The following is a 16,522-nucleotide window of genomic DNA, read 5'->3' as shown; positions in this document are numbered from 1 at the left end:
AATCAATGAAAATCCAAGGTATTTGTCAATCAGGAAACTGATTTGCATAGACAGGGATTCTTATAAACTTCTTCCTTATTTGCAGGATTCAAATAATGTATTATTGAGCGGCAAGATGCCAGTCTAAATAGAATATTTGCCAGCTTCAGGTTTATTGACTTCAATTTGTTGGTTATAATTACTTACTTTTTATGTTTAAATGTTCTCATGCTGACATGCTTGGGAGAAAGATTGAACCACAGTGGTGATTGCACTGCAAGGAAATCAGCAGAAGAGGAAAATTAAATGCTAGGTGAAAGCTACAAGTCAGCAGTGATGGGAAAGAGTGGGTGAGAGAGTTAAATTTTTAAGTGATTTAGCAAATGATGCTAAGAAAGTGCCACCACATCATTTAGGTTTTTCTATTATAACAAATTGTAATTGATCATCTTTTGATACTCATGTAAGAAAACTACTTTATAGAACATTTTCCCTGCCCTAAGTGAAAACTCAAACTAAAAAAACAAACAAACAAAAAGCCCCCAACCCCCCCCAACAAAACCCAAACCTCAAAAAGTAATTTTTTTTCACCTTTTGCTTAAAAGAATACTCAGAAAGAGATTACATTTTGAAACTCAGAGCTGCTTGAAAACTTTGTTGAGAAGGTATCAAAGAAGTGCCTTTTATTCCAGGATGCACCAAAATCTTGGCAGTAATAGTTAGAAATAATGAAATCAGAAAATGACATTTTCCTGTCTCCCTCAGCTGTTCGGTCACCTTGTGGAGTTTTTAGAGGAAGACAGATCCATTTATTCCCTCTCCCCTTTCTTCTAAGAACATATATATTATCTTGTAAAAAAAGATTCTGGATTATCTGCTAAGATTAGTTCTCACTGGATTCTCATGTGCATTGAAATTCTTTTCCAAAGCCTTCCTGCCTGGGCTAAATGAAGAGAGCATTACCTTCCATTTTAATTTTTGTAAGGAAACAAATGTTAGTGTTTTTAATGAGTGGAAATAGACATTAATTTTTCTGAGCTCTCGTCTTAAAATTGTTTCTACTATGAGCTTAGTTCCTTCTGCATTCATCCATCTATTCACCCTCTTTCTATTTATTCATCCATTCATTCTTTATCCATACAAAACTTACAACTCAAAGACCTACGTAGATCTAGAGGTACATGAATTCCTGGCAATAATTTATTTATAGGTCTGGTTAAATATCCCCAATAAGGTATACTACTTGAAAATACATTTTTCAGATGGTTACATTTAACAATAATGTATGGCAAATTTCAAAATATGCCAACTAGGGCTGGGAAGGTGGCTCAGTTATAGAGTGCTTGCCTTGCATGCATGGAGGCCCTGGGTTTGATTCCTCAGCTCCATATAAGCAGAAAAATCCTCAAGTGGTAGAGCACTAGCCTTGAGCTGAAGAGCTGAGGGATAGTGCCCAGGCCCAGAGTTCAGGCCCCATAATCAACAAAAAAAATATATTCCAACTACTCAGATTTTATCATTGCATCATGTATGCATGTATTCAGACATCCCTCTGTATCCCATAAATTGGGTATACTATCATGTGTCAATCAAAAATAAAAATCAAACCTAAAGAAGAAAGAAGTGAAATATGGGAAATAGTGCTCCTTGATCGAGTCTCCTTTTCAGTAGTAAATATTGGGCTATTTTATGTAACTTAAGGTAGGGTTTAGTGTGGGTTCCTCCCCCCGCCCCTACTTTTTTGTTGTTGTTGTTTGTAGGGCTTGAATTCATGGCCTGGGTGCTGTCTCTGAGCTTTTTCACTAAAGGCTGGTGCTCTACCACTTGGAGCCACAGTGTCAGATCCTGTTTTCTGGTGGTTAATTGGAGATAAGAGTCTCATGGACTTTCCTGTCCCGACTTGTTTCAAACCTCGATCCTCAGATTTCAGCCTCCTGAGTAGCTAGGATTACAGAAGTGAGCCATTGGTGCGTAGGCCTTTCTTCTCTTTCTCTCTTTCTCTTTCTCTCTCTCTCTCTTTCTCTCTCTCTTTCTCTTTCTCTTTTTCTTTTTCTTTCTCTTTCTCTTTCTCTCCCTCTCTTTCTCTTTCTCTTTCTTTGTCTGTCTGCCTGTCTGTCTGTCTCTGTCTCTCTACCTGTCTGTCTCTGTCTCTCTGTGTCTGTGTCTGTCTGTCTGTCTGTCTGTCTGTCTGTCTCTTCATCAGGGAAGCCTGCTTTATCCCTCCCCTCACCCCAGCTGTGTGGCTCTGGAACTCCTGACAGTTTATAACTCACTTTCACAGTACTTTCTATGAATTGTTTACTTAATGCCTGTCTTTTCCCTGTGCTGCATGCTCAGGGGTGGGAGGACTATGTATCACTAACTACCCTCTTTTTTTTGGCCTATTACAGTGACTGGCCTCTTATATAATAAAATTTCTTGAATAAAATTTTAAGATATTTGGTGTAACCATTCAAAAGATATTAAATTTAATTTAACCACTGATCAAAACAAGGGTCTATATTGAATTAACCTTTTAAACTTGTGTGTAATATTGTATTTGCAATGGTTATCATCTAGCAATCACAAAGTAATGAGTTGTAGAAAAATAGAGAAAAATTTGGTGTTCACTTAAAGGAAAACTAATCAAGAGAAGTTTTAAACTAGAGAAATTATAGTCTGTTGAAATAGTGAAGCCTTTTCTTGAATAGTGAAGGCTTTAATCCAATTTGATATTTAAACTTTTGAATGAAAATTGATGTAGAATACCTTGGCTTAAGAATCTTTACAGTACTAATGATTGGATAGATTATTGCAACTCTTTCCCTTAGGAGCTCTTGTGCTTTCTCAATATAAAATGTAATTAGCAGATATAAAAACTATATTAATTTTATAAGGTTTAATTATGGTTGTTTATATGTAAATTCTTTTATGTTCATGGATTGCTTGTCTTTCATTTTAAGTAATCAGGTTAGAAGTCAAATGCCATTACCAGTTTGATTATAATCATTACAAAAAAAAAAACAAAACAAAAATAAAACCCCAAGTTGGCACTGGTGGCTCATGCCTGTAATCCTCACTACTCAGGAATGTTTGTGAGACTGTTATTGCCAACTAAGCACCAAAACAAAATAAAACAAAAACACCAAATAGGGTATTAGTTATTTTATTTTCTAAAGAAAATTTACCTTAATTTGCTTGGTTTTAGGATTTAGAGCTTCAATGCCAATCCAAAAATGTCTTGATGTAGATTTTCTGTCAAGTATTTGAAAACTTCAGGTTACTATAATGAAAGTTAATGTAGCAGACTGAGATATCACAGTCATTCATAAGTGTATGTTAAGTGTCCAGGAATCAGCATCTAATGTCACCTGGGCTGGAAGATGGCTTCTAATTCTCCCTCCACATCCACCTTCCCTCTTTTTGCCTTTCTGCTTGCTGACTAGGAGACTCAGCTGTGCAGACAACACTCTGAACAGGTTGTGTGGGCATTTGGCCGTCAGTGTGTTCTGTTAGGGACTCAGTAGGAGGTATGTGTGGAAGACATCAAAATATAATTCCCTGTGGGCCTGTGATAGGCTGGCTGTGTCCTTTCGGTTAGGCCATAGCGCTGACAAGGTGGCTTCCATTCATAACTCCTGCTTTCTGTGACTGGTGGCTCCTCTGACCCTGGGGTAGGGTGGGGTTTCATGTGTAGTGACTGCCATGTTTTGAGTCCTGACAGATTATGGCTTTGCATTTCCCTTTCTTGTACATTGCCTTGACAATAGTCCATTTACTTAGGCCTTTAAGTTACTTGAGTTCCAGTGCACCATTTGTTTTCTTTGCCTTTCCAATTCATTCAGCATCCCCTACTTGAAAAAGAGGTGAGAAAATGCGATCTGTTACACTTCAGTAGATCACTCAAGTTATTAGAAATCCACAATGATTTCAGGTACCAAAAAGTGTATCCTTTGCTTTGAAGAAAGTGTACTTCCTCTGACCTGATCTTTGTATATGCTGCTGAAATATCAGGTTCATCAACAACACCAAACCATCTTTGAATTATTTATCCAGCAGCCAGAATGAATGGCCCTTGTCAAGGCCGACCTTGTCAGCAGTGCTGTACATTTGTGAAATGGAAGGTTCTGGTGAGTGGGTGTGGTCTGCAGGTCTCTATCCTTGGCTCATAAGAGGATTAAATGTAGGATCTTAAACTTCCTAACATTGAATTATGCTCAGCTGTGTTAACTATCCCACAGCCTTTTGGTGTGGGTGTGTAAACAAAGCTCCGCTTAGCGTGAGTAAGTTGATGTAGGTGAACAATGAAGTTTTTCATGTTCTTGACTTTCACAATTTCCTGATTCTTTAGGCCTTCTCTCTGTCTCTCTCTTTTTGCTGCTCAGCAAAAGAAAACCCAAATGCTCGAGGCCCTTTTCCGTGTCACCTATGGGAATTCAACTGAAGAGAAAGACAGAGAAGGATAATTCCCATTTGGCAGTAACTTATATGAACAAGAAGCTTGGAAACTTCCTGCTGTGTGAAAAGGGTTGTTTTGAGCAGGCTTGATTTAAGTGGGGGGATATACTTCATGCTTTTGGACAAAACTTGGGGGCACTTATCACTCTTCTTTAGCGCCCTTACATTTCCTTCCTCTTTCCCCCTTTTCTTATGCCATTGTTATGATGCTGAGAGGAGTATGAAAACTCAAGGCAGTGTTAAGAGTTGATGGCAGATTGCAGTCATGGCTTTCTATACCCAAATCCTCATTCCTTTCTAATTTCTGATTATATAGTCATGTTTTGCCACAAGCATCTAGTAGCTTTAGTACTACAGTGACATGAAGTCTGAAAAGACAAAGTTCAAGGTAACAGCCATTATGCTTTTCTGGTCCTGAGTTTTGCAGCAACAACAAATCTATCCCAAGTCTGGGTGGCAGGAAGTAATCGTTGTGATGGCCACTGTTGCTAAGGCCACCATCACTGGAGAAGTGCTCAGGCAAGCACTACCTCCTGAGGGAAGAGCTGAGTGTCAAGCTGATCTTTTACTGGAGAAAACCAATGATGCTATTGAACAGCACACAGAATCCTGCCAACCTACCCCACCAACTTCGACAATCAATGGATGAGCAAGGTTGTTTGCAGAGATAAAAGAATGAAATGGTTTTCTTTTTTCTTTTTAAAGCAAGCATTGATTGTGAAGATGCATGTGACCCAGGTCTTCTGTCTGAAAACCTGTCTTTAGACATATGTGAATTTCTTTGCAGGAACACTTAAATTTCTTACAATTCTATTGGGTTTCTCTTAGCTGTGCTTTAGGTGGCTAAGTGGAAGTCTTGCCGAGGGTCTTGCCTTCCTTGAGTTCTTTGGCAAAAAAAAAAAAAAATCAGAAAGAAACCTTAAAATCATTAAGAAACCTTAAAAAGGCAGAAGTGGTGGGATTTATGTTTGCCACCAAAGAGTCTCTTTGTGCCAATATCCTTGATCTCACCCCTCAGTCTTATAAGATAGACTCAGTCTGTAAAGGCCATATGTGAGGGAGATTCACTTTCAGCTATGTCTATAGATCATCAGTCTGTAGGTAAAGATCAGCTAGAAGAGGCTGCAACTTTTGTGTTTGGTTAGACATCCAGTTTTTGTTCTCTACTGAAAATTTGAGTTCCATGGGCTTTCACGGTATTGGCCAAGGTACTTCTGGGGCTTGGGGGCCATTTGTAGCATCCCAAAGAGTGTGATGGCAACAGTCTACTTCTCTGTGATGAATCTGCATAGTCTGCTCTCAAAATGGCACTTCGCTGATTTGAACTGGAATTCTAACACCTCAGCCTGTGAATAGCTCGTGCTACTTAGAAACTTTAGAAGCTGGGTAGATATTTTTTGTTATTAAATAATATAAGAAAATTTTCACTTACATAGTTTTACAGAAAACAAATCTTTCTGTGTTGGAGTACATGGAGGAAAATGATAAGGAGGATCTTTGATGTCTGAATTCCAGTTCTTCCAGAGGGAAGAACACAAAAAGGACACTTTCAGAAGTTATGCTGGCCACTGAAAGAAGGCTGGGAAATGTAGTCTAGTCCTGGGTGGTTCAAATACCTCAGGAAAAGTCAAGAGTCCTATCTAGGAAGAGTAGAGATAGGCACTGAAGGATAATAGTCTCTTCTAAGGTACATTAAAATATATATGTATGCATACATATGAATGAATTTCTTTTGAAATAGAGCATTGCCTTTGGGAGACCAGCATCAAATTTTTGAAATCTCTTCCTAGAGTTGTAAGTCTAAGATGCACAGAATTGCTAGCTAAATGAAGATCAAGTAATTAGCTTTATTAACAGCTAGGTAAGCACAAAAAAGCTCCCTAGACACAAAGCTGTCTGTTAAGAAGCAGATTGGAAAGAATTCAGCTTGGACCTGAGGCTGAACTAGTATTTTGTACTTCTACAATAAATGTTAACCTTGGGACCCACCTCTGCCTGCCCAGAAGACTTGAAGTCCATTAATCCAGCCATTAGTATGGACTCTAGCCCTCTTCCACACATTTAGTTGCCAGAGGAATATTGCAAGGAGTATGGGTTTCCTCTCTAAGGAGAGAAGAACTGCCTAGTCTCCTGATTGTATTTGTATATGTATATGTATATGTATATGTATATGTATATGTATATGTATATGTATATGTATATGTATATATATCCCTGAGATGTATGTGGTCAGGGTCATTTCAGAGCATAAAGAGAGAACTTTCCATATATTTCTCCCAATAATTGTAGAATTCTGGCTCTTGATTTAGTTTTGGAGAGAGTACATAGAGGTTGAAAGCTAGATAGGAAATCTTTGTTCAGGAACAAGAAGAGTAGAGTTGGGGATGTGAATCTCCATTTCTGTGAGCAGAAGTAAGAATATGGTTGGAAAATGAATGGGAAAAGTGAAAATTAAAGCCATATTTGAAAGGAAAGCTCTGGTGATGAGGAGTTGTGTAATTAATCACCTCAAATATTCTTTATTTGGGTAAGGAAAGTATGGACTTATTTTAAGCACACATCTTATTCTTATGAAACTTCAGCACAAAGAAGAATGAGAAGTGAAAAGAAGCAAAATGACAGGTGTTTTCAAATATGCAGTTTGATGCGTATAGGAGCTGCAAGAGATGGAAAAGGGAGAGTCATATAAGGACATGAGGGAGAATGCTGGAAGGGAAAGTGGGTGTAAAAGGACTAGGAGGTTTGGGCATGAGGTGGGGACATGGCAGTGACTGTTCCTTCACAGAGACCTGTCACAGGGTTCCAATAGTCACATTACCCAGGCTGTTGGCACACTGGAAGGACAATGGTAGGAGGATTAACGAAAGGGCCATGTGTAAGATGTGGGCACAGTAAAAGGAACCACCATAGGGTGGTGAAGTACTCAGCAACTGGCTGTAGTGAGAGATTTGTTAGATCTCTTCCAAGGATGGAGTATGATCCTAGAGCCTGGCCCTAACTTTTGCTCTGACTGAGGGCTCAGGTTGCCAACTGGGGAAGAAGCTAGAGGAATGAATTCTACCTTCTTCCTTCTCTTGTCTTCTCATGTCCTGCTGGTGCCTCCCTTTGGCTGAACTCACCTGGAAGCCATTAGTAAAGGACGCTTTGTAGGAAACAGCAGGGCAGAGAAGGGTTGAGGGGGACAAGTAGAGAAAAGCCTGCTTGACATTTCAGTGCAGCACAGGGGAGTGGGTGTTATCAGATTTCCTGCCATATTTTAATTAATAAATTGCCTGCCCATACTTACTGAGTACTTGCTGTGGCTGGTGCCCTGGATAACAAATCAATAGAGTCCTTGTTTCTGAGGGGATCAGGTACCAGAAGACAATCAGGATTCTAAAAGCAGAGGATGGGGAATATGGGTGTGAGGACTAGTGACAGCCAAGCTGATGGAGATACAGGAAGCTGCCCAAGGAGGTGATTTGGAGGAATTCCATCGTGAGATGGAGAGGTGCAGTCTGATCCATCCTGCACAGGGGAACAGCATGGACAAAGTCCAGATGCTGTCTAAGTATGGACAGAAGACACCAGTCAGAGAGAGGGGGGGGGGCAGCACAGATTGCCATTCTGAGCCAGATGGAAGACATTGGATTTTTTTCCTTAAAGTTTCCAAGTAAGTGAGAGTCAACAGAGGATTAGACATGTAGTATTTCTTTAAAAGAATAGAACCGATAAAGGCTGCCTTCCCTTTGTTTGTATGTCATTTTTCTTTTTCCTTTCATCTCATTCTCTACTTCTCTCTTTCATTCACCATGTTCCTGATGGTTGTGGGTGTTTTGTGATAGAAGAAACCTCCAGGATTCAGGGGGTATGATGTGGGGAGTTGAAAAAGAAACATTGCAAGTCTTTAATATGTTCTCACTTCAGTTGTCAGTAGGGGTTTCATTGGAGGACAGCGATACTATTGAGGAAGCTGGCATAGAAATTAAAATGCTTAATGAGCCAGGCCTTAGTGGTCTACTGCAACAACATAAACATGAGATGTGACTTCTTGAGGACTTGGAAAGTTGTTTTGAAATATTATCACTGTACCATGATGTACATTATTTTAGAATGCAAAACAGCAAAAAAAATGTCCCATGAAAATACAAATGTGCAGTCTCACGTTGCTCTTTCACACATTGATCTCCAAAGAGAATACTCTAGGACTTTAGGGAGAAAGTCCATTACTGAATTAATCAAACAACTATCTTCTATCTGCACTTTTATTTTCTATACACTTTACACCTGTTTAATTAATCCTAAACATGATGCTGACTGCTAATTAAACAACCCTGGAAGTGACTGACTGAAGGTAGTAATTTGAGATAATTAGTTTTGGTTTCAAAACACTCAATTTTCACACTTTGTGCTCATTTTTAGAAAGGGGTGCCTCATTATTATAGACAGAATGGGAGTTGGGGAAAACATTTTACTGCTGGACTCTTGAGTAGCTGAGGAAGTGGGAGGGTTATGTTTCCAGATATGACAGGAAAGTGTACAATGTTGTAGAATTTCTCCTCTTCCCCTAGTATGTGCACACAACCACATGCACACACCCCCCACTCACATACAGAATTCACTCCAATGGCAAGCTCAGATGACTGACTCTTTTATCAGAACATAGAAATACTCAATGTCTTGATCTTTGGAAAGGTTTTTTTTTTTTCCTAAGAGGGAGAAGATGTCACTGAGACACCATGGTCTTTTACATGGGTTCTTCTTGAAACAAAATGATAAAAAAGCAAGAAAGGTCAAGGTTTGGCGTTTTGTCTACAATTGGAAGGAGTGTCTTTCTGAATAATCCTGAACTACAAAGGCATAAAGCAACCATTTGTCAACCCCAGAGCTAATACCTAGCAGAGAAAGGAAAGGGTAATAATAGGTAGGCCAGATGTTTTTCATGGTCACATGATGTTAATATGTAAGTTAACATGGGCCCCATCAAGAGAATAGACCAGGAAGAGTGTAGGGTTAAATAGTCTATGCTCAATTGTCATTGTTGTAGCTCATGTAGGTAGATACAGGGAGACACAGGAGGCAGGCACAGAGGCTGAATGGCTCCTAAGCACCCTGGAGAGCTCCAGATATGTTGTTCTGCACATCTGGGCATTTCATGCCATTACTTGTATCTGAGGGAATCAGTCATGTCACTTGCTATCAATATGGGGTAGGTCTCTCTAGAATTAGAAGAGTTATCTAGAAGATGTCAAGTGTGAGGATTGTTTTGCTAGAGGGAATTTGACCAGGTTGTGTGGGAAGATGGACCTGTTAGCTGCAAGATCAGATGGGTTGTTTATGTGAGAGTCGAGCCTGCATCTTCAGGCATACCACCTGAGCGAGGGCATCTTGGAGTCAATTTTACCTGTGAACCTTCACGTATAACTAGCATGGTATGAACAGTGATAAGATGCAGACAGAGCTGTATCATTTACTCTCCAAAATTGCTGAGAAATCATATAGGATTCCTTTTAAAAAAATATCTAATCAATTTTTCATGTTTATGTCAGAAAAATAGGCTCTTTTCCCAAAGAAGTTATGATCTGGATTCTTAATCTATGTAATTTTTCAGAATTGGAAAGCTCTCTTTATTAGTAGTTACATGGTTGACTACAACCAATTCTTTTTGTATTATCCAATGATAATATTAATAATAATAATTAAACTTGCAAAATGATATAGAATAATTTAGCAAAAAATGCAACCTTATGGCTTAATGGTGTCAAATCTCTGATTTAAAAAAAAAAAAACCTCATGATGAATTTTGTTAGGCATTGTACAGCCTTTCTGCCTTAAAGCTAAAGACAATTTTAGGATGACTTTTTCTGATATATGCATGTATGTAGTAGGCCTTTGTTACTCATTTCTGAACCAGAATAATTACATGTAGAATAAACAGCAGCAACAACAAACACAAATGTTTTCCTTTGGCAAAAAAACTAAGGCAAAACTAAACTCCTTTTTCTTTTTGTCCATCATGGGGCTTGGACTCTGGGCCTGGGTGCTGTCCCTGACCTCTTCAGTTCAAGGCAAGTGCTCTACCACTTGAGACACAGCACAATTCCAGGTTTTTCTGATGGCTAATTAGAGATAAGTGTCTCATGGACTTTTCTCCCTGGGCTGGCTTTGGACTGTGATCCTCAGATCTCAGCATCCTTAGTAGCTAGGATTACAGGCATGAGCCACTGGTGCCTAGCTAAACTCTTTCTTATTGGTGGTTCCACAACCACCAAAAAATTACCTATTCTTGATATCTTCCAGATAGCCCTTCTAATTATGTTATAGTGTTGGTGGTTTAATCTCTTGTCAATTCATCCTACAGGATTCGGCACAGGGGTAAAATGACCTGTCTTTTGTTTTGCAGATACCTCAAATTAGCTATGCATCCACAGCCCCAGAGCTAAGTGACAACACCAGGTATGACTTCTTCTCTCGGGTGGTCCCGCCTGATTCCTACCAAGCCCAAGCCATGGTGGACATTGTGACAGCCCTGGGATGGAATTATGTGTCAACACTGGCTTCTGAGGGCAACTATGGCGAGAGTGGTGTAGAGGCCTTCACCCAGATCTCGAGGGAGATTGGTGAGCATACATTTACCAGGTGGTTGTGTTTAGAAGTGACATTATAATGAAGTCTGAGCAACCCTAAGTATTATCTGAGATGTATGGAATAATTAGAGCTACTATGGATCCATGACTTGACTGGCTTATAGAGGGAGGCTGGGTATATTAGAAATGATTTTGTTGTTTAATAGGTTTATCAAGGTGACACTTGGGTACTAATTTAGGATGTAGGACACCTGACTCAGATGAACATTTGAGTTTGTTTTGACAAGGGAGTTTGCTGGCACATTAGAGCCACTGTAAATTTGAATAAGTGACATATCATTTGATGGTTCTAGATGGAAGTTTATATGAGCAAATTATTAATTTTTTTAAAAGTCAGTGGAGTTTAACATCCAACGTTAGAGGGATTAAGACTAATAGTCACCTTAAAGCAATACCCCCCCAGCTATAGTCCCCAAGTCTATACTCAAATGATGTTCTTAGTGACATATGTGACATTTCTTGCTTTTTTTAATTTTTTACCTAACTCTGAAACTTCAGTGGGATGAAGGACAAAAGGTAAAACTTGATTTGGGCAAAGTGCTGTTGGTTCTCTTCTTTCTTTCCTTCCTTTCCTTTCTTCTTATCTTGTGTCATTTTCTTTGTGAGATGGGTCACTCTATGTATCTCAGACTAGCCTGAAACTCATTGTCCTCCTGCATTAGCTTCCTGAAAGCAGGGATTGCAAAGGTGGAGCATCATGCCCCGCATACATCCTAGGCTTTCTTCACAATGCTTACAGAAATTCCTTTAGACATTTCACCAACATGTGTGTTTACCCATGAGGTTATAAATCCATCCCACTACTTGGAATAAATAGAATAAGACAAAGTGACAGCCTAAAACAATTTAGAACACTAGCCTTATTGCTAATTAGCCCATAGTGTATCTTTTTTTCAAAAAATTATTTTATTGCAAAGATGCTTTACAGAGGGGTTACAGTTATATGAGTTAGGTAATGATTACATTTCTTTTCTTTCTTTTCTTTTCTTTTTTCTTTTTGGTCCGGTCGTGGGGCCTGAACTCTGGGCCTGGGCACTTTAGCTCTTTAGCTCAAGGCTAGTGCTCTACCACTTGAGCCACAGTGCCACTTCCGGCTTTTTTTCTGCTTATGTGGTGCTGAGGAATTGAACCCAGGGCCTCAGGCATGCAAGGCAAGCGCTCTACCACTGAGCCACCTTCCTAGCCCCATGATTATATTTCTTGTCAAACATTGTTACCCCTTCCTTTGTTTTTTTTCCTACTATCCCTTCCTTCCTCCACATCCCCCACTGATAGTGTATCTTTACAGATGAAAAAAAAAGATATGTTATTGTCACTTAAGTACTAGTACTCTTAATAAAAATGAAATTTTCTATATGGGGAATAGCATTTTATGGGAAGATTTACATGTCCATTGGCTATCTTTCAGTTATTTTCCATTTAGAGAAATTGTGTTGATCAATTTCTTATCTTTCTTGAAGGCTTTGATTCAGTAAAAGATGATAGGGATGATTTGGGTTTAACTACAATTACCAAAGGGCAAAGAATATAAAGTTATTAAGATAAAACTTTCATTTGAAAGACTTGTAGTTGCCTGTTATACTTCTTCTGTACATGGCAGAATATGGATATTTATTATGCACAATAGTGTTTCTATTTAACATTTATTCTATGCCTGTACTGTAGCAGAAACTATAGAAAAAAGCTAGTCTTGTTAGATAGATCAGGTTAATTGATGTAACTGGCCGCCTGCTCATACTGATAGTGTCCATGATACCATAATCTTTGCTCTTTGGAATTTTAAATGATGTCACTATTACTATAAAAATGATTGAAAACCATCCATTGAACTTTAAATTATATTATCCTCTTGAATAAAAGCCCCAAGTTTGTCATTAAAGAAAATGCCCACTCAGATGAAAACAATAGCTTCTGGAAGCAGGGTTAATGCATTATTTAAGCAGCTGATGTCAGTTCTTACTAGAGTGATAATTCACCATGAGATGGAATCAACAAGATATATGTTGAAAAAAAACTTTTCTGCAGTGATGTTGGACATTCTTTAGAGGTAAGACACATTTCATGTGCATGAAACAAATCGCTATGGAAAGTTCAATACAGGATGTCATTTGCCAATTGTTGTGGAATCTGACATAGTGTTTGGTTCTGCAAGTTAAGTGAGAGTACAATTTTATTCTTTTGACTAAAATAAGAAACCCTTAGTTTTCATTTTTAGAGAACATCGCTATATTTTGGTAATATTGTCACATAAAACCATTCAGATGGTACCATTCATCACTCCTGCTTCTTTAAAAAACATTGTAGTCATTAATATGGGTGAAATAATTTTAGTGCCTTCTGTGTTGATTGGCTGTCCATTTTATTTCCGTTTTCACTTATCTGGGGAATGTAGGGGGAATGGCTTGTCAATTAATATGCAGAATACTGAAAAGGCCAAATTAGTACTACACTAGAGTATGCCATGGAATATATTAAATATCAAAATCATCCCTCATTTTAATGACAAAGATTTTTATCTAGAACAAAAATAGCTGAAAATTAAACCTTTTACATAACAATGATATTAACAGGAATGGCAAATGATAGTAACTTAACCCATTCTGAAATTATCTGATGACGCTAATGAAAATTCATTAGTTTTGTAACATTTGTGGCTCTTCCTACAACATTGATGACATCCCTGTCATCATGTGAGGGGTGTGTATTTAAAAATCTCAGTATCTTGACTGAGAAGGAGATAGGTTCACAGTTTATGCCTAACCAGAAAATTATGTATTTCTCAGACTCTTAACACAGAAAAATTTCCACACTTTATTCTGAATTTCTTCTCTCTTTAGTAGCATTGGTTAAGAAGAAATTTCAGCTTAAATTGAGGCATCCTGCATCTTGTTTCTGATGAACTCAGGCAAATCATAATGTAATGATAGTGAAATGGAAACGCATTTAGTGATAAATTACTTGTACAGTTCCATTAGAGTGTTTGTAATTTGAACAAAGTTTGAGACTTGAGAAAGTGTCCTTTGTGAATCAGAGAGGATGAAATTCATGAGTGGTGGCAGTCAGAGACCTCAGCGATGGCTCTTCTCTAGGCAATATCCTTGTAAAGGAGAGATGAGAGATACCTGAGAAAATAAAGACAAATAGGCCTTTGATGTCCTAGCTGTTAGAGTGCCAGCACAAAGCAACTCTTGACTATAGAATGCTTACTGAAAAAAGCCCCAAATCATTTTGGGATCAGCCAATAGCACACTCTGACTGGAACATAGTTCTTGGTGAGGTGTAGGAGACAAAATTGGAAGGTTCAATACTGACCCATAGTTGAGTATTTCAAGTAATAGGGTTTTTATTTTATCCTTAATATTTTTTAAACAAAAGAGGAATTGCTGATGAGTGAGGAAATCTGTCAGAATATGCACTTATGATGGTATTAAGGGACCTCTGCATTATCAGTCTTTGCTTAATAATATTAATATGCAAGAGGAAATAGACTTGAGTGACATTTCTCAGGTAGAGTCTATGGGGCCTAGTAACTGACTAGTTATAGGGGTTGAGTATAAGAGAGAAATTAAAACTGACCATGTAATTCTGTACCTGGCTGACTCAAGTCCCATACACAGAACCAACTGTGGAAAGGTTGGTCTGGAGTGGAGAGCTTAAGCCTGATAATAAAAACACTGTGCTTCTCCATTTATCTTTGTGGAGAAGGGCAGCAAGGAGCACTGATCTGAGCTAAGTAGGAACTGAGAGGTAGATCTAAAATTTGCAGACACAAAATTAGTAGTTGAAAAGAGAACTGTGGTTCCTGGAGAAGCAAAGGCAATTGAAGCAAAGGGGACTGAGGACGGACTTTTAGGGAACAGCTTGAATATAAGGATTGGGAATAATGGCCTACACACAATAATAAGTAGCTACTAAAGATAGGATAGAATGTTTTTCTCTTTCTCTCTATCTGTCTCTCTTGGTGGGTTTGTACTTATAAGAGGGCTATCTGTCAGCTTTGAAGAGGGTGCTAGTATGGGAAGTGGTAGGATGGGATTTTGTTTTAGGAAAACATCAAGAACCTTGCACTGTTCTTCATATAAGAACAGAACCTTTTGCCAAAGCGCATAGCTAAATGTGCGCCATGTACTTCCAGAGAACCAAGTAATGTCATCAAGTTGGAAGTTTTAGTTTCCCAATCTGCCATAGCAAAGTACAATGTAGGTGACTTGAAACAAGATTCTTTGCCTCACAGTTCTGGAGGTTAGACATTTTAAGTTTAGGTGTTCTCAGGACTGTGCTGGTTCTGGAATTGATAGGGGAGAAACCTTCCTGGTCCTTGTGGCTGCTAGTGTTTGCCAGGAGACTTGGTATTCCTTGGCTTACAGATGCATCACAGTCTTTGCCTCTGCTATTACACAGATGTCTTCCATGCCTGCATCTTCTCTCTGTATTAGGATGCAGTCCTATTGGATTACTCCAGTAGGATCTTATTTTCTAACTAATGGTATCTATAATGACCCTCTCTTCAAATGGTTGGATTTTGAGCTACAGAGTTTAGGATTTCACCATATCTTTGTGAGAGATAGTCAACTCATTATGAGGAAATTCAAAGTCATCTGGGAGATGGAGTTCAGGTACTTAGAAGGGAAGGAGTCTGGAGGACAATGGGTTAGAATAAAGGTAGACTGAGGTGGGCACTAGGTAGGCAGAAATTTAGTAAACAGGGAAACCTATAACCTAACCAATTCATAAGTTCCTATGGTGTTCAATTGAATTTTGTCCTTCCATCTTGTGTATGTGTGCGGGTAGGATGACATAAGTGATAATTTGTGCTTCTACTGTAGAGTAGCAGATGGGATCTCAGTATTCAGCTTTCCTAGGCATCAAGGTAGCCAAGAGCTTCCTAGTAGGATTGCCATTGTAGGGTACTGAAATCCAGTGAGTGCTGGTTGTTTTGTTGCCTTGCTTTTTTTAAAAAAATTATTTTATTGTAAAGATGCCATACAGAGGGGTTACAGTTACATGAGTAAGGTAATGAGTACATTTCTTGTCAAGCATTGTTACCCACTCCTTTGTTTTTCTCCCACTATCCCTTCCCTCTCCCACTCGTCCTCACCCCCCCACCACCACCAAAGCTGTAAAGTTCATTTCCGACAGTGTCTTATGAGTATGGTTGCTGCAATGGGTCATCCTGTGTCCTTGTTTCAGCGTTGTGTCATTCCCCTTCCCTTCCCCAAATTAGATAAATGTATATACAAGATGCAGGGTACCAGAATCAAAGACAGAGAAATGCCAGGGATGAACTAATGGAAAAAGAAAAATGAAGTAAAATAAAAAGAACATACAGTACATTGGCTACAACGTCAACAACCAAAAGAAAACCTGTTGTTTCCATGTCTTGAAGTTTAAGCAGTTCTAAGAACCCGCCACCCCCCCTGCCCTGGTAACACCTGCAAAATTATGAACACCCAGAGAATTCCTTCTGGCTTAATTTATTT

The 16,522-nt window shown here is 38.7% G+C and overlaps 1 protein-coding gene across 4 annotated transcripts in view; it reads left to right on the top strand.

Annotated features, from left to right (window-relative positions):
- The window catches only part of Grm8 (glutamate metabotropic receptor 8), a 716,785-nt gene that overhangs the window by 139,995 nt on the left and 560,268 nt on the right, over positions 1-16,522 (top strand). For all 4 annotated transcript variants that reach the window (XM_069996686.1, XM_069996685.1, XM_069996687.1 and 1 more), the window contains one exon: positions 10,799-11,015. In XM_069996686.1, the coding sequence (XP_069852787.1) occupies positions 10,799-11,015 (217 nt within the window). The remainder of the gene's footprint in view (positions 1-10,798; positions 11,016-16,522) is intronic.

The sequence above is a fragment of the Dipodomys merriami genome, unplaced genomic scaffold (genome assembly GCF_024711535.1).
Source record: "Dipodomys merriami isolate MVZ:Mamm:240054 unplaced genomic scaffold, mDipMer1.0.p SCAF_5, whole genome shotgun sequence".
NCBI classification, from domain to species: Eukaryota; Metazoa; Chordata; class Mammalia; order Rodentia; family Heteromyidae; genus Dipodomys; species Dipodomys merriami.
Note: the sequence above shows the minus strand (reverse complement) of the source record. Positions and strands in the feature narration are given on the sequence as shown.